Here is an 18,366-nt window from a genome sequence, read left to right as displayed (position 1 = left end):
ACTAGGTGATCGAGTTGCAAGCTTGTGGTGCTTGTTACTCTTGGAGGTTGCCACCTCCTAGACAGCTTGGTGGTGGTGGTGTCTCCATGAAGCTTGCAAGAAGATTGTGCAAGGCTCTGGAACCGTGATTGTGGAGGGTATTGTACTCGCCCTACTGGAGACGTGAAGAGCAACTCTAGTTGAATCGAGGTGTGAAGAGCATCAAGTGGTCTGGCTGGGTTGAGTGCTAGAGCTCGTGTGAGAACTTCACGTGGGAGAGTGTGAATTGAGAGTCACCACTAGCAAGAGGACCGGCGTCATCCTTGAGCTTGCCTCAACATGGATTAAGTGGTTGGCAAACCACCGAACCTCAGGATAAAAATCACTGTATTAACTTTTCTTCCTGTTGGTTTGAAATTCTCTTCACTAGCTTGTATTTACTTGCTCATATACTTGTGCTCGTGAGTTGTAGTTACTCTTGTGTAACTAGTTTACTTATGTAGTAAAATAATTTTCTCTCTTGTGCTAGTTAACTTGTGTGGCTAAGTAGCCTTGGTTAGTTTGTGTAGCTAAGTTGTTGTAAGCTCTCTAGTTTAGCTTGTGTAGCTTTGCTAGTTGGAGTAGGTTCTAGTTGTGCTTAGACTTTGTTCGCTTTATATACTAGTATCGGTAGGAGCTCCCTCTTTGTTTGAGTACTACTGCTTAGGTTTGTGTGACCTTACAAACTAGTTTTCCTTAGGTGAGCTCTACCTAGTCCGATATCTTAGTTGCTCAATTAGGATCTTTTTGTAAGGTGCAAGTAATAGATAGAGGAGTATAGTCTTGGCTAGACCGATTAGCTTAAGTCCGCTTTTGTTTCGGTTAGCTGGCAACATTTTAGTTTTTACAAAAAAAACTGTTCACCCCCTCTAGTCCTCTATCTCGACCGTACAGCTATACAAGCAAGAATGATATGCTTTTGAATACGAGTAGAGAAACTAGGGATGCCTTTAAAAAATACATCACTTCTGATTCGAGAGGTATTTTCCTTGCTCGGAGGACACCCAGAATGATGGTGAAATTCTGGAATATGATATGTGCTTGCTTTGAAAGGGACAAGGTGTCCTGTTCGGTTTGGACAGAGTTCACAGGATAATATTTTCTACAAAAGTACGACCAGCAAAAGAAAATAACAAAAGAAGTATTGATTACTTTGTAAGTCACCATTTTTATCTTTAGAAGGCACACGAAAAGAATAAAAGTTGGCTAACGCATGATTGAGGATCCATGTGTCATGTGTAGAACCTGGCCAACCAGCAACAACGAAGATAAAGGCACCTTTGGGAGGGCTCCTACTCAGTGCAGGAAGGACGGAGCTAGAGCTGGCGGTGCTGATTTTTGTGGCTCCGCCTGCATCACCTTCTCAGAGGCAAAGCCATTCCCGCGGCTCTTACAACGTTTGGGCAGAGCTGCTCCACCTCCAAGAGCGTTTGGTAGGACTCCAGCAGGAGCTGTCGAGGGAGCCAGAGCTGGAGCCCTCCCAAAGAAGCTCTAATTCTCATGTCAAAGTCACAAATAGCTAGAACATTCTGAGATGTATATCCATGTCGATATGTATTGTTAACCACTTCCTCTACTGTTACTTCAACTTCACTACGTGATATTGTTCTTTGCTAAATTGGTTTGATATTGTCCTTTGTTAACTTGCGCACACAATTCAATACTTTCATAAAACTTGGTGTGAACTGTTTAGAGCAACTGTGTAAAATGATCTTCAGCTTGTGCAAATGCTTGGGGTCCTCCAACAATCCACAAGAACATCGCCTATGACTCCATTGATAAAACACTAATAGTTGATGTAGATTAGCAACTCATGAAGTGATATGAAAACCTCAGGACTCATCCGAAACATCTTATAAAAGTACCTTGGTCGACCCATGCATACACCTCATAACCCATTATTGGTCAAATGGGGTATCGGTACACCAAGCAGTATTTGCACAATGGTCCTTTCTGTCCCTTTTGAAGTCCAGAAGCCTAATGGGGAAGTTCAAAGATGAGGGCAGACGAGAGGCTTCAATTGAGAGGAAAGCCATGTGGGAGGGCCTTAAAAATTTGACTTGGATAATCTAAGGGCAAAGCACTAAAAAGGTTTGGCTCTAATCTTATACAAATTTGAGCTAAAAATATGTAAAAGCCAAATTCGGTTGTGAAGAGACCACTAGGGCCAGGATCCATTACCACTCCTATTTGTGTCTGGACAGTGCCGGCGAAGAGAGCAGAAACGGAGAGGGGGCAGGGCACGAGGAGTGCCGAGCTGAGGGCTGGGATGGAGGGAGCGCGGCTGGATAGGGCTCGCTAGGACGCTGGAGCCTCGGTGTCAGCATAAACCCTAGCTGACAACCGAAGTCCTCCACACGTGACGCCCAAGAGCATTGCTTCTTTTTTTCGTGACTAACTAATGCTGGTGGGAGAGAGTAGTTCGGTGGGGAAAGGAAAAAAAGAAACAAAAGATACATTTATAATCAGTGGCATATGAGTAATTATGAGCAAAAGTTAGTCGTCACAACAAAAGCACAAGGAGCTGCTATGAAGATTGAGCTAAAAGAAAGCTATTACTTTTTTTTACGAGGCATTTGTGTTCTTACCCCTAATTTGAAGTGTAATTGTGATTTTGCCCTCATTTTTTTAACTTTATAATTTTGTCCTTTACTATTCACAATTTAGTGTGATTTTATCCTTAATCAATGGTCAAAATAGGAGCAAATATGCAAAAATTAAGGAAAAAACCACAACAACTTATGAAAAATAAAAGGCAAAATAACAAAGATAAAAAAATGAGGACAAAACCACAATCGCACTCCAAAGCAGGGGTAAAAACACCTAAAAACCTTTTTTTACTGGCGCCCAGCAGAGAAATTGCCCTTTCCTTTGATTGGCCTTTGGCTTTTTTTAGAAGCAAAAGCGAGGGTTGAAAGCTCAACCAAACACACCCTAAGCCTACTCAAATGTAGAGAAATGAGAGAAACTAGAGACATGGTGACGCTGAACTCTTCCACTTTAACAATAAGAAAGCTAGACTCATCTTGCTGAAGATCTTAGAAAACAACAATTGCTGTTAGGAATAGCTGCAGTCGTGCTTGTGATCAATAATAAGCAAACATACAAGTGCACCAGTCCTCCAGAATGATAAGTTACACAGTAACATAGGTAACTAAATAAAACAGGTAGTTAACTGTCTGCGTGCCAGGATAAACAAGCCATAAAAAATTATACATAGCAGGCTTTCGAATTTTCCGATTCCATAGCATTTGCAAGCAGAGTGCCCTAGAGACCAAGACCAACAGTCCTGCCATCTCTTCGGCGGAGTCCTGCTATATAATGCTTCTCTAGGTTGGTATCGAGCTCCTCCAGCTTCTTGGCTTCGTCTGAGCTCCCGTCCATGTTCTCAACCTTTTTCTCCTGAACCGGGGCACTGCTCTTCACACCCTGCAATAGGACATAGCCACCAAGGCATCCTCAGACTCTAAAACAGTGTTAGTGCATGGCAGAGTAGTAAGGTATATGCTCTGCTAAAAATTGAAGAGGTTTGGAAGAACAGAAATATTAAAAAAAACATCATGAAGTAGAGGAATTACCATGAGTTTGTTAAATTTCTCTTGGCGTTCACGATCAGAAAACAAATTTAAGTCCCAGCGATTACTTGTCTGTAGTATCACCAATAAAAACAGATGATAACTTGTCTATAACAAACTGAATGAAATGAATAATAATATAATAATAATATAGTTATTATTATTATTATTAGTTATTATTATTATTATTATTATTATTATTATTATTATCACCCATTCACTGACTGGATGCTTACCTCCTCCGAAGGATTGCTCTTTTTGTTGCCCCAAAGAAGCTTTTTCTTCTGATCAGTGGATAGGCGCCCAGTACCCGCACCAAATGCAGCAATATTCCTATTCACTGCCATAAAGCAGGGATGGTCAATGATGCAAGCTACTACTCAAATTGTCAGGGAAGAGATTACTATCATCGCCATCTCACTGGATGCCATCATGGAAGTATGGAAAAATAGTTTCTTATGTATCAATTATCAGCGCTCAGTGCAATGTTCAGACCATCAAAATCAAGAAATACAATTTTCCCTTTTCTTTATACCAAGCAGCATTGTTGATAGCTGAACGCACCAATGTAAAGACAAGCACAAAAGAAAAATCAATCAGCTAAGGAGAAAACAAGTCTTGAAGGTAAGACAGGAATGGACAAATTGTTGAAACATGATGACCATGAGGAAATGCTTACCTAATTCAGCAGCTTTCATAGCTGCAACTTTAGCTGCATTCACACCATCATCTAAGGTTGCTGCAGAGTTATCCAACGCTTCATTTGTGACTAAGGATAGTTTGGCATCTGTAGAATTCATAACTTGAACCTGAGAGTGTATATTTAAAATTATGCAGCAACAAGAAAGTTAAGGAATAAAAAAATCAACTAACCCCCTGGGTTATCAGTATTCATCCCAGTTGAACTGAACAGACCTCTTCTCTTCTCCCTAGTTTCGACCAAAGCTTCTTTCTCAATTTCTTTTCCATCTCTCTTCTTCAGGACTTCATCCTCCTTAATAGTTTCCTTGTTCTTATCAACAAACCTGCAATGATCTCTATCATCTCCATAACCTCTGTACTCTTGGTTTCTTGCATCTGTATATTTGTTGTACTCTCCAATATCATTCCTTTGATAGGCACGAGGAGAGTCTTGCTTTCTTCTTTCATTTATACTCCGCTGATCTCGACTGACAGATTTCTCTCCATACCTACTGTCAACATCTCGCTGGTCACCACGTGATCTACCAGATGTGTAGTCACGCTTTGAGTGATCATAATTGGTATCAGCCCTTGATTCGCGATCTGACCGAGGGGCTCTCGGATGGCTCCTACCATAATCATCACTGTACTTATCATGGTACCTCCTATAGTCATCATGCCTCTTAGAGTCACGCGATGTTCCAAAGGAATGCCTATCAGTGTGCCTACCCGAATCATGACCTCTTCCTAATCTAGTATCTTTTGACTCTTCTAGATCTCTTGAGTTATCCTTTCTTCCTGAAGTCTCATAATCTTTATCACGACCTTCCTTGTATTCAACTGGACTATGACTCCTCCTACGCTTAGAATTCATCCTGCACTCAGGAGCATCTATCAGTTAACACTAACACAATAGTTTGTATATACTAGACTATGAAGTGGATAAATCAGTCTTAAAACCAAGATAGTGTTTGGTTCAGCCAATGGGGTGGCAACGATAATGTTATCAGCTACCCCTGCTATCTGTTACAGAGTAACGATTCCCAGATTCTGTTTGGTGGCCTTGGGTAACGTTATTCAGTTCCTTTCTGTGTTTGGCTGGGAACAATAGTAATGAACAGCAGCAGGCTGCTGATTTGAAGTAACACTTACAGAACAGCACATACATCACAAAGCATCCATGGTCTCCAAATCAGCAGGAGAACATTTTGTCGAGCTTACAGCACAGCAGGCTCCTGATTCTATTGAAGAGAGAAGACGCTGAGCAGGCCAATTAACAGCCATCGAGGAACATTTAAATTAAAAACTATGTGGTATATAAGAAGTTCCAAGGGAAAGTGAAATAAAGTTCAAAAGTTATGACAAGTTCTGTGCTGAATATGTTTTGAGCTTCAAAACGATAAAAAATTCAGAAAGATGACACAATAACATGTCTTGAGCTTCAACTTCAAATGATTGGCAAATTCAGAAGTTTATATGAACAATCTAGCACCTGAAATTCCTAGCGAAATTTGATGCTTACTCGTCATTTCTTCCTTTGAGCCTCCTCTAATGAAGAGAAAAAAATTACAAACATATGTGCAATAAGGATTTGGATGTAACAGAGGCAAGGTAATATGACAGTATCTAGATGATAAAATTAGCAACCCCGGATGTGTTCTAAAACAAGATGCAATAATATATAAGCATGATCACGGAAGACATATTTCTCTTTCATATACGTGTAGTTAATGGAAGATGATCATTAGTGTGTTAAAAAATAGTACGGTTCAAAACTAGAACACTGATTCACGGAAATCATACCTTCCAACAAAGAAAAAGAAGTAAAGGCAAAATTTGGATGTCAAGGGCCTTAGCGCCCAGGACAGAGGGACCCCGGCTACGGAGTTCGTAGCCCGAGCTGATAGATGCGCTAGGGTTTTGGCCTGAGCATGCAATGGTGAAGGGGCTGAGATTAAGAGGAGAAGAGGGAGGTTAGGAATAGATTGATCTTTCTTAATCCTCAAGAGTGATCCTTACAACCATTAAATAGGCACTTGGCCTGCTAACAAACTGGAAACCAATCCCACTAATCTAGCCTAAATCTCAGCCGAACCACCTGTGGCCAGCGCCTGTTGTTGCTGTGCGTGGCCACGTCCCTGGTAATGGCGGCCCCACATGACACTGGATCGCTACACTGGATCGCAAGGAGCAAAGTGTCAATGCAAATCCAAGGCAGAACAAATAATGTAAATGGCACTATTAGATAATTATAGCCAGCCAATGTTGTTGGTTCTCTATCCAACATATGTTTGCTGCACGAATCAAAGCCCAGCTGGAGCAAACAGATGCAAGAGCACACACTAACATCATTGCATACTATAGTACTTGATAGGTTAAAAAAAATAGAAACAGCTAGTACAGCTCAAAAACAATGTTCTTGCATCTGCAAAGGGTAAAGCTCCCATGCAAATATTTTCTTCAACTAAACGGGAAGGAGATTACAATTGAAAACACCACGACAACCATGCATAATAAGTCTCCAACACACATACCCCACAAACGACTGATAACATAATCAACAGCGTCAAGTAAACTAAGCTACTACTACTAGCCTCCCATAAGCTGCTAATGAGGAAGGAAACCCTGTCCAGTGGATGATCCAACAGCAGTCACTCTCCCCAACCCCTGAGCTAGCTGTCCGTTAGCTACTTATATGACAGTCCAGCTAGCTACATATATGACAGTACTGATAATGCCAAGATATAATAATACATAAGCAGGATGGAAGACATCATGTATTTAAGGGCCAAATTTCTCTTTTTCATTCACGTAGTTAATGGAAGAGGAGCCATATTGCTGTGAAAAAATAGCGCATTATAAAATTAGAAAGGAACCATAGTACTACAAGGCATATCTCTACTTCAACCCAAACAAACAGGCAAGGCCACATTCAATAAAAAAGCATCACTCACCATGCAGAGAAATAAAGCGGCAGATCAGACAAATGAATTAAGCTGTTTAATCCAGTACCATGAGTCAGATTTTTCTGCAACTATCAAGCAAGAATGACATATGAGAAAAGCTATCATAGCATCCTCACAACATGAATTTGTCTCAGCAAAATTCTCTCTCTCACAAAAAAAACAAAGAACTCAACGGGATGCAAAATCAGACACCACTTTCACAGAAGGCACTCGGAGGGGTAGGAAGATCACAAACCTTACAGATCCGCAATCCGATTGATGCAGGTCGTATTCTCCCTCGGGTCCCCTCGCGGAGCTTGCGCTTCCGCTGAGAATTCTGTCAAAATCAAGAACATGACATGTTAGGGTTCAGGGAAAATGTTGGGGTGGGGCGGATGCAGGAGGGAGAGGGAGAGCGAGAGCGAGAGGGAGAGGGAGAGGGAGAGCGAGAGCGAGAGCGAGAGAGGATGGATGGTCCTCACCAGTGAGATGCGGCGCAGCAGGAGTCACCGGCGTGGAGGCGTGGATTTTGCGGCGGCGGCGCGAGAGAGGAGACCTGCGTGCTTGCGAGGGAGAGGGCGGAGTCGAGGCGAGCGGAGATTTCATCTATTTTTCTTTATACCAGCGATGATGTGGCATTTTAAAGAACATTTATATATTTAAATATAATTAGATTGTAGATTGTTAAAAATTTAATTTATTTATGGACTCCGCTATATTACAGTAATATAGCCCTACGGGCTACGGTACAGCCTTGCTACTTTTCAAAATTGCTGCACATAGGCAGTTCGGTAGCCTCCTTTTCTAGCAAAAGAAAAAAATAAAACATACAAAGCTAAGCACTCCATTCAGAAAATAAATGCCCAGATAAATACACCCAATTTGCTATGTTCTTAACCATTGTTGTTTGGATAAATGCACTGAATTGCCGATCGAAAAAGTGCTGAAATGCTTCTAGTAATTGATAAATTGCCTATAGAAAAGTACTGAAAATACTTCTACTGTTTTTTAAAAATGCATATTGCAAAGTACTGAAAATGCTTCAAAATGTCTATAGAAAAGTACGGAAAAATACTTCTACGATTTCACAAAAATACCTATTGAAAAGTACTGAAATGCTTCTACTATGTAACAAAAATGCCTAATGCCTGGAAAAATGTCGGATCTCCGCCCTCGCACGCGCCGTCCTCCTGGCCTCTGCAGCGACGCCTCGCCCCATTGCGGGACCCGCACCACTGCATCTTGCCTCTGCAAGCGCGGCCTCCTGGCCGGCACATGCCGCTGCCCCGGATCCACATCGCACCGCGCATCCCGCTGCAAGCCACGCGGATCCGCACCGCACCGTCACTATGCCTCGTCCGTCGCGGCCGTCACGCTCCTCTTCACCGCGTGCGACCTCCCCCAGCCTAACAGATCCTCTCCTCCCTTCTCGTGTGGGTCGCATCCTCCCCCCTTGCCCTCTTTGCACCCTTATCGGCCACCGGCGGAGACATCCCCGTCGGCTCAGGCCGCCTCCTTCCTACCGAGGAACCGGTCTCGGACCCCATGCCCGCTCCCCGCCACGCTCATCAGCGGAACTCGCCCTTGACGCCCGCGCTTAGATCTAGTCGCTGCTCCCGTCCAACCGGCGCCGTTGTTGCAGCCATTGCAGAAGGCGGCGGCTGTGGGTATGAAAGGCCCTTGTTCGGTTTTGGTATTTGAGTGACAACTTAGGTGGACTAATAAGTGTTTATGTTGAGATATACAGGTGATTAGTCCACATAAAGACATTAGTATGAGCAACATGTGCCATGGAGGAGAAATAGCCAAGTGTTGATGCTATGCTCATATAATGTGATGAAGGAACTCATTGCATTGATACATGACATGTAGTCTTGTGGCTAGACGGAAAAGATCAAGACAAGGCTTTGCGTCGATGGACCGGTTGCAAGTTTGAAAGACAAGTTGGAGGCTTTGAAGTGACAAACCACATGTGGTGAGGAAGCTTGAGCAAAGACTTGCGCTGATGGACCAAGGCAACGATGAATAGCAAGTTAAGTTGAGATCCATGAACCAATAAGGTCACATGCTGATATGAAGTGGATCATATCATTCAAGAAAGATCAAGCCAAGTGTTGACTCATAATGATGATCAGAAAGCTTGACGCAGGCTGGTGTTTGTGTGCCATCAACAGTTGAGAAGATGAAATGGAATGCGCAAGGCAAAGGTATGACTTGTAGGGCATTTCATTTCACTGGTCATAGGTGTGTAGAGAAGTGCATGGCCGGATTTAGGATAGATGGCCGTACTATCAAGAGGGGCAAACTTGTTTGCATATCGGTCATCTAGTGCCACTTGAGCGATCTAATTTTGCATACGTTGCTAGGATCGAGCGGTGTTGAAAGTTATACAAAAGATGATTTGAAAAATGCTAACTAAAGCTTAAAGGTATTGATCATCCTGTGGGATATCATTTGGAGTTGGCATGTGTTGGTATTTTGTAATGTCACGAATAAAATCCGCAAGTGCACGGATACTGCTGTAGCTTTCACCTAGGAGCATTCCAGGGTATCGTATTCACTGAGGAACGTGAGTACACTATCTACGGGTTCAAGCTCATTCAAGGACACACACTTGTGTGGGAGAAATAGGGTAGAGAGGACTTCCTAAGATCTAGAATCTATGCTTAGAGGAAGAAATAACTTCGCCTTAAACTTCGGGCTACTTGTTTCCACTGACTTAGTTAAGCAAGTTGTTCCGGCATCTATGCTCGGTTATGTAACCAAATGTGGAGGGTTACTAGGGCACGGACAGGGCTGTCACCACCTGCCGGCTACCTTACAAACCGTGGGCCTACATAACAACTGAGTGGTAAAGTCTAGCCTAGACAACACGTCTACGCTATTCCATCCTAATCCTAACCCTGGCCAAGATTATCCGTCTCTATCAGGAGTCTTAAGTTAGGATCAATTGCTACTCTAAGCAAACACTCAATTTAGTAAAAGACAGAAGAAATAACTTGCAATTAAACTCTAATTTTAAATAAGAAAGTCTCAAACACTTACAACCGAATAAGCATCCATCGAGGTACAAGCGGAGAAGTGTGCCAACAAACCCGGCACTTCCCCCGACTCCTCCTCACTCTCTTGTAGAGGTACAAATTGGAGAAGAACGCCAACAACCGGCGCCCCCTCCTTAGTATCTCTACCCTCTCCCCTAGACTAAACACAAGCTAAAGAGGATCTTCACTTGGTGGTGTGTGATGTCTCATTCTTCACCCCCTCCTCTCATATATATAGGAGGGTGCCATGGGGTTCTCGACTGAGGATTGGAGCTATAGCACCTAGAACCGCCTTTGGGAACCAATGGAGGAGCTGACACGAGCAAGGAGTAAGGTGGTGGAGCTAAGATGGGCTCGGCTGACCATGGTGGTCGGCCGATGGCCCATTGGTCCAAACCGCTCCCACATTTGTCTGGTGGGCTGCCCTGATGTCCTAAGTCGGTTAAGCTGAGTACTTGGGCTCCTTTTGGTCCAATTGGGCCTGAACTTGCATTCTGATTCAATTTGTGATTTTATCTCAAAAACACATCTTACATTTCTCTAGGGGAATGTGTTTCTATCATGAGAATCTCTCTTTTTATTTGGATAACATGAGGACATGGCTATATTATTATATATATTTTTCTTGGACCTTCAAGTGTCCAATTTTTTTTCCAACACTAGGACCTTCATGTGTCCCTATTTTTTTTGGGTCATGCTTCTTGGGCATGCCATCTCTTTTTTCAGATATCCCATGCCTCATTTGAGAGATATTAGGGAGAGAGAGATCATTAAACGTGGAGTTTTATTTTGTGGATTGGTGGAATAGAATAGCTAACTTCCAGTGTAGAAGTTTAGCTGGGGGGCGTGCACATGATCTTGATCAATCAAGTATGAAATACATCTCACTAGGATCATAAAGTTTGATGAAGCTCAATGCAATAACGAGGCACATATGTATAAAGTTCATATCATGAGGACCAACATATGGCTTTGGTAGGACATTCACAAGGAGTTATAAAGCTATGGAGGTTTTTCTTTTTTTTTATAAAAAATAGTTTCCCAGACATATAAGCAGATAAAGCATGTATTCTTTCATCAAACCATATCTCACTTTTTAACAACCTAAGAATTAAGGTTTCCCTAAGATATGATTCACAAACTTAGGTTTAGCAAAGAATAAAAAGTAAGCAAGCCAATCGTAGAGAGGCACAAAATCAGTGGATAACCTTAAGTTTAATTTTAATGATTAATCAATGGCTTACATTTAAACTCATAGGTTGGGAAGAGTGAGGGTTAGAGTGCACAAACCATAGCAATGAAGACAAGCGGGGCTAGTGCTAGTCAACCAAACTTAGTGATGGGAACAGGGGGTCCCGATCTTCCATTAGATGGAGGTAACTATCGATTTGGCAGAGATGTCACACAAACAATCCGGCTTCCAATCAACACGACTAGAACCCCGCAATCGCAGCACCACTTCTCCTCTGGTTATCAACCATGCGCTACATGATTGACCTCGCCATGAAGGCTAATCCTTGCCTGCAAATCGAAGACACAAGCAAGAACAAGAAAGAACACAATCTGGAAAATTGCGGATGAATGATTAAGCACTCGAGTTGGGGTCTCACAAACCAACATGGCGGCGAAACTGTTCTTGACAGAATAATCTAAGCAAAACCGAAACCCTAATGGAGTGGCGGCTGCTGTTTATGAAGACTCTAGGGTCGTGCAAGACCCCCTGGATGCGCCCCTAATGGGCTCCAACACGATACAAGGCCCAAAGACCAAAAGACGGCGTCGCAGCGCCGGAACAGATTCTGGACGTCAACTTTCTCAGACGGTTTCTGATGACTCCGAATGAATTTGGGCCTGAAACTGGTGCCAATGGAAGCATATTGAAATTATCTTTCCATCCATATAAAGAACGTCCAAATCTAACTCCGTATGTGACCTGAGCGTCCGTTTTAGTGCGGGCTGTTCCTGGAGTCAGAAACTGAAACGAAGTCGAATCGGTTTGGGCCTCCATCTTGTTCTGTTCCTAAATATAATTAAATCATTATGTAACAAACTATTCTCAAAATCACAAGAATAATTACTTAGGAACGAGCTCACCTGTAAATTCAATAGTCTAGCGCGTGCGCGAGTAATTGGACCTTGTACATCAACTTGAGGAATGTTGTTTGTATCCATGGGAGTGATGTCCTCATCACTTAGGGTTCCGCTGCTCAATACTAGCTCTGATTCATCTTGGCCTTTTGCATTCTAGTTCATTCGGTGTTGGGCACGTGTTGTGGGAGATCTCAAGTGTATATGCTTGAAAGCTCTAAGAGATCTCCACCACACTTGTTCTTGTACCTGGTGCTTATTCAAAAACAAAAATATAGAAACGTACTAATGGCTCTACTGGTTTTAAGAATCAGGGAACTCCTAAAATTTATTTGAACTAAGATTTAATCTCACCAGAATACTTACTGAAGCAAGGCCGAATTAAGATTGCATCAACATGAGTATGTTGTGCAACATTAATCCAAAACCTTGGATTACCTTTCCTTTTGAATTCAGCTCAATGATTCACCCAATTGGATTTGAAGATTTCTGCAAGGGTTAGCCCACATATGCAACCAATATCCATAAAAGTATTACTCCAGGAACATTAATCAAACTTGAACGTATTCGCCTATGAATGTATTCTCTGCATCAAACATTCAAACCAGACCATACAAGAATAGATAAAGGAAGCATGAAGCATGATTTAGCTTTATTCAAACAGAGATAAGCATGAACATGTACCTGGTGATCCTTGGGCGACCTCCCGACACGGCTTTGTTTAAAGTCAAAAGCAGGACACTGAGAGTACTTACCGCGGTGTTTTGTTGATGAAAAACTCGTCACCATGGCAACTCCTCTCATCATTTTTTAAGGAGCAAGAACCAACACCATATACAACACTAGATAAGAATTGGCATGGAATGGACTTGCTCGAGGTACTCGCATACCTCCCCCACACTTGGAGTTTTAATTGCTAGGCAACAAAACTCAAGTGTGTGGAGTTCAAGTCTCCTTCTGTAGTCATTCCCTCACCAAGATGTACCAAGGTGTTGTAGTCAGTGTAGCTCTCATGTTCGTAGGCATTGCCTGTCCGTTGTTCTATTTAATCTCCACCTGAAATGGTTAGCGACCAAAAATACTCGAAGGAAAACTATGTCCTAGAACATGCACTCTTGCTTTTATTGAAGAGAAATATATAAATAAATGACAATCTAGGCTATCTCTCGGTAGTTCTTTGTTTTTATGGTTATAAGCTCGACCATGATAACTTTTGCAGCCATCATTGGTGATGGGTCATTGTTTCACCACCAATTGTTGCAACTAGCTACATGGATAGTGCCGCGGTGTTCTCATAGAATCTGCAATGTTTACAATAAATGAAGGCATCTACAACCACCCTCCTGAAGATTTTGCAAGAAAAGTCCTTGGAGTGATTGCAATTCTCATATGTGCTCGGGGCACTAAGCGTGCCTGACTCTGGAGTGGCATTGAATGAGCAAGGTTTACATAGTATATCAAGAGTAAAGTTCCGTCCCATGCTCATTTGAGGAATCCTTTTCATTGGACTCTAGAGTCGGCGCCTCACAAAATTCCATGGCCCATTGATTCTCCATCTCAAAAGCTGCATCGTGAAATATCATAGTTGTATCTCGATCAAGGTTGAGAACAATATATTCTAGGCCAGTAGGAAGTGGCTCAAACTCGTTCGAGGGCGATGATGATCGTTCATCTTCACAATAGTGAAGGCTATCTTCCGAGTCATATTCTTCGAAAGTGGCAGATCTTGCAACTTCCAAGAGAACTGGCTCGAATGATACGAACAAAGATGTATGCACCATCTTCTCGAGCGAGTTCTGCTAAGGGAAATGCTTTGCCGTGGAATTTTCTAAACAAGGGGTAGCAGTGGTATAGAAGCATTTTCCCTTAGCATTTCATCTAGGCTCCCTTGACGAGATATGAGAAATTTGTCCAGCGGGCAGCCCAGGAGAAGATCAAAATCGAGGATATCGTAGATGTAAAGATTTTGTCTCTTAGGCACGTCCCTTGCGATCCCCCGACATTCAAAGAAGAGTCCGGTTGGATGTTTAAAATACTTGTCGGTCGGGGTTAAAGGTTTGTTATCCACGAGAGTGTTCAAGAGGCACTCGGGTATGATGCAAACCTTAGCAGTAGGGTCATGAAGAGCTCCTACGACATTTCCTTTCATAAAACAAGGGATGGTCATGGATGTTGGGCTGATCCGAATTGCTTCAAAAGTACGCCTTGCCTCCTTCGACCAATCCACTGTAGGTGTATGGCAGAAAATTTTATTGAGTGTCTCATAAGGACACAACAATTCCGTAGTCTCGTGCAAGAATTGGATGGAATTCGAAGGAATTCAAACATGCAATGGCCGAAAACAAATATGAGATAACTACTAGTTTACCTGTCGGCAAGGGTTCAAAATTTATAGTCTTTTGAACGAGACATTTTGTTTCCGTCAACTTGGGTTAAGCTTGACGAAAATTTCTAAAGTGAAGCACCACATCATAAAGTTATCAAAAAAAATTCGTACTTTGATGTGGTGTCTAGGGTGCATTGGGAATAACATTTGGTCCTTTTTGATCGTGTAGAACTTCTCATGATACTTATCATCCCATGGTACTGCCCCTCAGGGTTGAGTATGAATACTCACCTTGATTGCATCGTAGTGTGGCTGCTTATCCAATCAATGCAGTGTTCTTTGTTGTTGGTGATCAAGCAACGACAATAGAGCACATCATTTGAAAAGGAAACTTGAGCCGTTTCCAAGGTCTGATGCAATCATGATCAATTCAATTGCTAGATTGTTGACTTCTCGATGCTGAGAGTGCCAAATCACGCTCATCTTGAAGTCGACTCGGATGGTCGTGAAATTCATTGGTGAATTGAAATTGATCGGAGACTACCCCTGTCTTCACACAAAGAGAAGACAGTATGGTTGTATGCCAGACCATGACCACTAACCATAGAGATTTTCCAAACTTGAATAAATTCTTTAACCTATGCCTTCCCCGGCAACGGTGCAAAAAATGCTTGTTGACGCCTACCAACATCATCACTGAAACAGGGTAGTTCCGAATGATAACGTCCGCAAACGTCAATGGGGTGGCAGGTATTTCATGGGCCACAAATAAATCCGCAAGCGCATGGAGTACCGCCGTAGCATTTTACCCGAGAGTAACCCGGGGTGTCATTTATATTTCCGCAGGGAAGACGGCGATAAAGGGTTTATTAAGTTGTGGAGAACACTATGAATTAATGTCCATGGTCTGAGCAGAGGTAAATTGTTTATGATAAGGAGGGGCAGTGTAACATACAAGTGTAACCAGATAAATCTCCCTTAGGATAGTGGAGGACCAAGAGTTACATCAAGGGTAACTAGTTGTAACACCCTAATTTTTAAATTTCAGAATTTACTAATAAATTAATTGGTTTTATTTAATTTTCTAAGGTTTATTGTGTTTAGTTGGCATTTAATCTAATTTTTGTTCCTTAATTAATTAAAATTTATCATAGGTTTAAATTTTTGTTGCATTCATGCTGGTGCATAATTTTAATTGAGTGTGGTTTGAATTCAAATTCAAATTTGAATTCAAACTATGTTTGAATTAGATTTAGAAAAGGAAACAAAACCCAAAACCAAACCCAAGACCCAGCCCAAACCTCTTTCCCAAACCCGGCCCAAGTCAACCCAGCACCGGCCCACTCCTCCCTCTCCTTTCCCCGCAGCCCAACCCGAGACGGCCCAGCCAGCAGTGCCACCCCCGGCCCAGCCCGCTCCCCGGCCTGCTCCGCGTCACGCGGCCCGGCCTGCCCCGCACTCCCGCTCCGCTCTCGGTTCCACGTCGGCCGCGCCCCACTGACCGCCCGGGCCCGCACGTCAGAGCCTTCTCCCTCCTCTCGCAACCGCACGCCGCGATCCCCGCCGCGATGCTCGCCGGCCTTTCCCTGGGCGCGCCTCCCCAAGATCCCCGCCCGGCCCTTAAATTGACCCCGCGGAGCCCCTGCGTCCCTCCCATTCCGCAGCACAAACCCTAGCCGCCGCCTCCCTTTGCTCCTCCGCGCATCCGCTCTGCGCCGCCGCGGCTACGGCGCTCCACCACGCTCCAGCGCCACCGGAGCCGCGCGCTAGAGCCAACTGAGCCCCAGGAGGCCCCCCGAGCCCTCCTACCCCGGCCGAGACCCCTGCACCGCCGGATCTTCGCCGAAGACCGCCACGCCGGTGAGCTCTCTGATTTGAGCAATTGCTCACCGCCGTGCAACCCCCGGCCATCCTGACCCCCATGTACCCCTCACAGGAGCCCTACGTGTCGATCCGCACCGCCCAGGAACCCGGAGCGCCCTCGCGTCAACCTCGTCCGCGAGCTCCGCTCAGCTCCGCCGCCAATCCTCGCCGCCGGTCATCTGCGCTACGTAATTCGACCTCCCAGCGCCCTCGGTGAGCCCCCAGAGCCTCCCTTGTTGCTTTCGCTAGATAGCTTGGCCGTAGACCGCTTTAGCGCCTAGGACGCCGCACGCCGGCGATGAGCCGCCGCGCCTTCCGCCCCTCGCCGTGGCGAGCCCCTCCCAAGCCCGGCCGAGCCATGCTTTCGCCTCCAGTGGATTGCGCATGCCACGTGGATGCCAACCGACCCAAGCTCGGGTCGATTTGACCCCCGGACGGCCAGGTTTGGCCAAGTCCGGCGAGCCTAGCGCCCCGCCGCCACGAGCAGGGTCGCCGGCGGTGACCCGCCGCCGCCCCCACGCGCCCAAACCCTTCCAGCCGCCCGATCTTGAATGGACGTCCTAGATTAGATCTAGGACTGAGCCACCCTGAGCCCTTAGATCCAGATCTGACGGCCGTGGTGCGTGCGTACCGGTTCGGTCAGTGTTTTTGTTAAAGAGCCCCTCCCTTTCTTAGATATGAACCCGCGGTCCTTTTCTTTTGAAAAGTAATTACGGATCGGCCCAAAACTTTGCAAGAACACCCCTGATCTTCCTAGAATTAGCACCCGCTGTCCAGGCTTAGTCCTTTTGCGTGTTAGCCCCTGGATCTTTTCAGTAATTGCGTTTTAGTCCTCGGTTTTAGCAGAAAAGCCCCTGGAACTTCAGTTTTCTTACAAATAAGCCCCTAGGACTTGTTTTAGGCCTAGTTTATGCGTTTTAGCTCCGTTTTTAGCGTTCTTTATATCCACGCGATCGTTGTGACGCGTAGAATAGTTCTAGAGTAGTTTTGTGCGCTGTTTTTATGTATTGATGTACTGTTCTTTAGTTTTTGTTAGTGTTTGCTTGTATGCTTATTTTTGGTGCATTGTTTTGGCCACGTGTTCGTGAGTAGACGTTGATCCATCTGAGGAGCCCCAGTACCCGTACCCGGAGCAGCCGTCTTCGGAGCACTTTGAGCAGCAGCAGGAGCAGTACGAGGAAGGCAAGTATAACATGAACAACCTATCATCTTTAAATACAATTTCATACTGCATTTTAATACTGTATGCCTTTAAGGATTTCCTAGCCAGTTATATCCTTTAAATATACCTTTGGGTTGCATTTTGGTTAGTTGTGCTAGGTTGCTGCGCTATAACACACTCTGGTCCTTTTTAATTAAATTGATTAATGTTTTACCTGAACTTAATTCTGAGAGTGGCACTCTGTGTGGCTTGAGTGGCTCACTTCTCGTTAAAAGATGTTTTTTTTAGAAACATGGTTTAGGGGGCCAGCACGGTGCTTAGTGCTTGGTTGGCCACTCTCCATAAGGACCGGTTCATAGAGCGACAACCTGGGACAACAGCGCTACCACAAGACTGGAATGGGACGGTCTTGGCTTACTAATTAGGCCATGTTGGTTCGGGAGTAACTTACCGACGGGGCATGGGGGGTGGTGAGCTTCAATGGTGGCCAGGCTACGAGGCTGGTCTGTGTGTCTTGTACCCCCTCGAGGTGGTTACCATCGTTGCGGAGCCTGATTCCTTAGCGGTTACACCTTACCAACGTGTCCTTTGTAACGGCCTCGTAGTGAGTCGCTAGTCATCTCACCTAAGGAAGTGTGATGAACAACTGGCGTAGCTCACGACTTGT

At 44.3% G+C, this 18,366-nt stretch overlaps 1 protein-coding gene across 3 annotated transcripts; it reads right to left on the bottom strand.

Annotated features, from left to right (window-relative positions):
* Nucleotides 1–3,042: 3,042 nt before the first annotated feature.
* Nucleotides 3,043–7,848, bottom strand: LOC120651291 (arginine/serine-rich coiled-coil protein 2-like). Of its 3 annotated transcripts, XM_039928748.1 has the most exons (8): nt 7,702–7,839; nt 7,476–7,556; nt 7,229–7,302; nt 4,467–5,149; nt 4,273–4,380; nt 3,830–3,933; nt 3,597–3,665; nt 3,043–3,447 (listed from the first exon to the last, which is right to left on the bottom strand). In XM_039928748.1, the coding sequence occupies exons 4-8, from the start codon at nt 5,146–5,148 to the stop codon at nt 3,286–3,288; spliced, it is 1,125 nt and encodes a 374-aa protein (XP_039784682.1). In that variant the 5' UTR covers nt 5,149; nt 7,229–7,302; nt 7,476–7,556; nt 7,702–7,839; the 3' UTR covers nt 3,043–3,285. The 3 variants fall into 3 exon arrangements, with proteins under 3 accessions (XP_039784682.1, XP_039784681.1, XP_039784683.1); XM_039928747.1 differs by lacking the exon at nt 7,229–7,302 and having other exon boundaries at nt 7,702–7,848; XM_039928749.1 differs by lacking the exon at nt 7,229–7,302 and having other exon boundaries at nt 3,071–3,484.
* Nucleotides 7,849–18,366: the final 10,518 nt, after the last annotated feature.

This window comes from Panicum virgatum, chromosome 9K (assembly GCF_016808335.1).
Source record: "Panicum virgatum strain AP13 chromosome 9K, P.virgatum_v5, whole genome shotgun sequence".
NCBI lineage: Eukaryota > Viridiplantae > Streptophyta > Magnoliopsida > Poales > Poaceae > Panicum > Panicum virgatum.
The sequence above is the reverse complement of the archived record's forward strand: the minus strand, read 5'-3'. Positions and strand labels throughout refer to the sequence as shown.